Source organism: Thalia democratica, chromosome 4 (assembly GCF_965202585.1).
Source record: "Thalia democratica chromosome 4, ktThaDemo2.hap1.1, whole genome shotgun sequence".
Lineage (NCBI taxonomy): Eukaryota > Metazoa > Chordata > Thaliacea > Salpida > Salpidae > Thalia > Thalia democratica.
The window spans coordinates 62,698,451-62,701,229 of NC_139168.1; the positions used below are offsets into that span (position 1 = coordinate 62,698,451).

Genomic DNA, 2,779 nt, shown 5'->3' on the forward strand with positions numbered 1-2,779 from the left:
TTGAATAAATATGAAAGTATTACAATAATTTTCTTGTTAACTTTGAATTTAAAACGATCTTTGCAAAGTTATGTATAGCGTTACAAAAACGTATGTACGGTGAAGTTTGCATTACGATATCAAAATTTTCTTTTAACGGAATGAAATATTTAAGTGTTTTCAACAAGTTTAAAAATAACTGTTTGTATTAAGTACTGTTACTGTAAACGTTCTACTTTGTTATTTTTATATAAAGTACACATTCTAATATTAACTAATACTTTCAAGGAGCAATAGCTTACTACAAGATAAAAAGAACAAGTTGAAGTCAATTATGTTTAGAGGTTGTTTTCCAGTTCCTAAAAAGAAAAGCGAAAAGAAACCCAAAACCGACCTGAAAATAAACAAAAGGAGGTACGTGGTGTTCAAAAGCAAGACGAGCGAAAACGGCGCCGACTTCGGCCGAATCTACTTCTGCGACGCCAAGTACCAGCGCCTCAAAGTGGCGGTGAAGACCTGCGACGGGAGAAAAGAAGCGTCCATGATCAAAAACGAAGCGAGGGTGCTGAGAAAATTGTACTGGCATCCGAACATCTCAGAGTTTATCGACTATTCTGGCAAGAAGATCTTTTCCAGGCCCTACCTCGTCATCAGGTACTTTGAAGGACCCGACCTCTGCATTTTCATCAATTCAAACAACGGTTTCTTGCAGGAGAAGCCCACCCAGCAGATAGGCAAGCAGATACTAAGAGGCTTGGAGTACGTGCACTCGAAGAAGTTCGCCCATTTGGACATCAAGCCCGAGAACATCCTGGTCAAACCGGCGGCCATCTTTCAGGGCTTCTGCGTGAAAATAATCGACTTCGGCTTCAGCTGCCGCGCCCACCGCAAGGTCGAGGCGTACTGCGGCACGCCGGACTACACGGCGCCCGAGGTCCACCTGTTCGAGCCGTACGACGGGTTCAAGGCGGACGTGTGGTCGTTCGGAGTGGTGCTGCACAAGTGCCTCACCGGGGAGTGCCTGACCGAGGCGTCGGCGTTTTTCAGGATGACGACGGCCAGGGACGTGGAGAGGGTGATGGCGCGGGAGGGGGTTTACCCGAGCAAGACTTGCAAGAGTCTTATGAGGAGGATTTTCAAGGTGGAGCCGGAGGAGAGGGCGGGACTGAAGGAGGTGATGAACCACCGGTGGTTCAAGAACGAGTAGTACAAGTAGTTGAATATTTCATTGAGTTTTTTGATTTCTATCGATTTTTTTAGTGTTGTGATACAACAAAATTAAATCATTCAGTATCATTTCATGACTTTTTATTGTTTTTGACGCGTGAATATAATGGTTTGTTCGGTATAAATCATAAACAAAGAGATTTTTCAACTATTCGTTATTAAATTCAGGCAGTATTTTTACTAGCTAAAAGTTTATTGAGTAGTTGGCAAAAGTATTTGATTTGTTATGTTTTTTTGTTTATGTAAGTTTATGCCGTAATTTATGCAGTAATTTCAGTTAAAACCATTCAAACTAAGTTTGTATAGTATTTTGAAAAATATGAGTTTATTAATTTAACTTTGATTTGAATATTTTTTTGGACTTATTAAATTAATTGATAAGGTTTTTTGTTTAAATACAAATAAATCTATCTTTTTGTATAACTAATTTCAGTTTAGAAATTGACTCTACTATATTGAAACGATCATTATTTTTCCCAATTTAAATTATAGTTATTTTATTTTGTACTCTATTTTGATACTATTTTAAAATTTACACTATTTTAAAGATAAGCTAAAGGAATTAAAAGCTGTTTTTTTCGGGTAGCTGTCTAAATTGCGCGAGCATACAAAATTGCACGAGGGGACAAAATTGCACAAAAACACAAAAATACACGAAGACTAATTTGCATGAGAGCACAAACTTGCACGAAGATAAAATTGCACGTAGACAAAATTGCACGAAGGTTCACTTTTGCACGTGCAGACAGTTTTGCAAGCAAAAACTTTTGCACGACGGGTCATTTTTGCAAGACAAATTTACTGTTTACTTTAGTTTAAAAGTTTTTTGAACTTTTAACAGTTAATAAAAAATTTCACGAGATTATTTTTAAAAACGTTTTATTGATTTTTTATATCTTTATGAACTTTAATAGTGAAGATTACTACTGTTTTTTGATTTGACACCAATATTTATGACAACTAGCAAATTTAAATTAAATTGAATAAAAAAATACATGTAGTTACCTTTTTTAAACCTCGTAAATTTTAAGTACCCTAATACTAGGAACTTAATTCTTTTTAAATCAGAAGATTTGCTTTTCTAAAAGCTTTAAATTTGGATCATACAGCCTAATAACAACATTATATATTAAGCTTCTGATTACTTTTGATATTAACCATGTTAACTGTTTTTTAACATTTTTTAGAACTAGAATTGCATTCTGTGATGCATGAAAATACGTTTAAATTTGCAGTTTCTACATATTTTGGATATATTTTATATTTTTGTTCAATATGTTTTTCAATATGTCATTACAAATCTGCTTTAAACTAAGCTTATATTAGCTAAATAAAAGTTAACTTTTTAGTACTAAACGGACTAATTAAAACATTTTAAATTACTTATTACGTAAGCTAAACAACATTTTATAATTTTCAAATATAACTTATGATATTTACTTACAATTTATTTTTCTTTTATGATAATATTATAAAATCACCACAAAAAACTAAAGTTTTTACTATGGTATTTAATATACTACTCAGATATAAATTATGATGGCTTTTTAAAATTCTAAAACAGTAAAACAAC

The 2,779-nt window shown here is 33.6% G+C and overlaps 1 protein-coding gene across 1 annotated transcript; it reads left to right on the forward strand.

Moving 5' to 3' along the window:
• Nucleotides 1-313: 313 nt before the first annotated feature.
• LOC145833526 (sperm motility kinase 2B-like) lies at nt 314-1,186 on the forward strand. Its single transcript, XM_082940698.1, has one exon. It carries the CDS (start codon nt 314-316, stop codon nt 1,184-1,186), a length of 873 nt encoding a protein of 290 aa, XP_082796824.1.
• Nucleotides 1,187-2,779: the final 1,593 nt, after the last annotated feature.

What these genes read in the sequence shown, in the direction of transcription:
- LOC145833526 (XM_082940698.1), top strand. Translation starts at nt 314, where the DNA reads ATGTTTAGAGGTTGTTTTCCAGTTCCTAAAAAGAAAAGCGAAAAGAAA.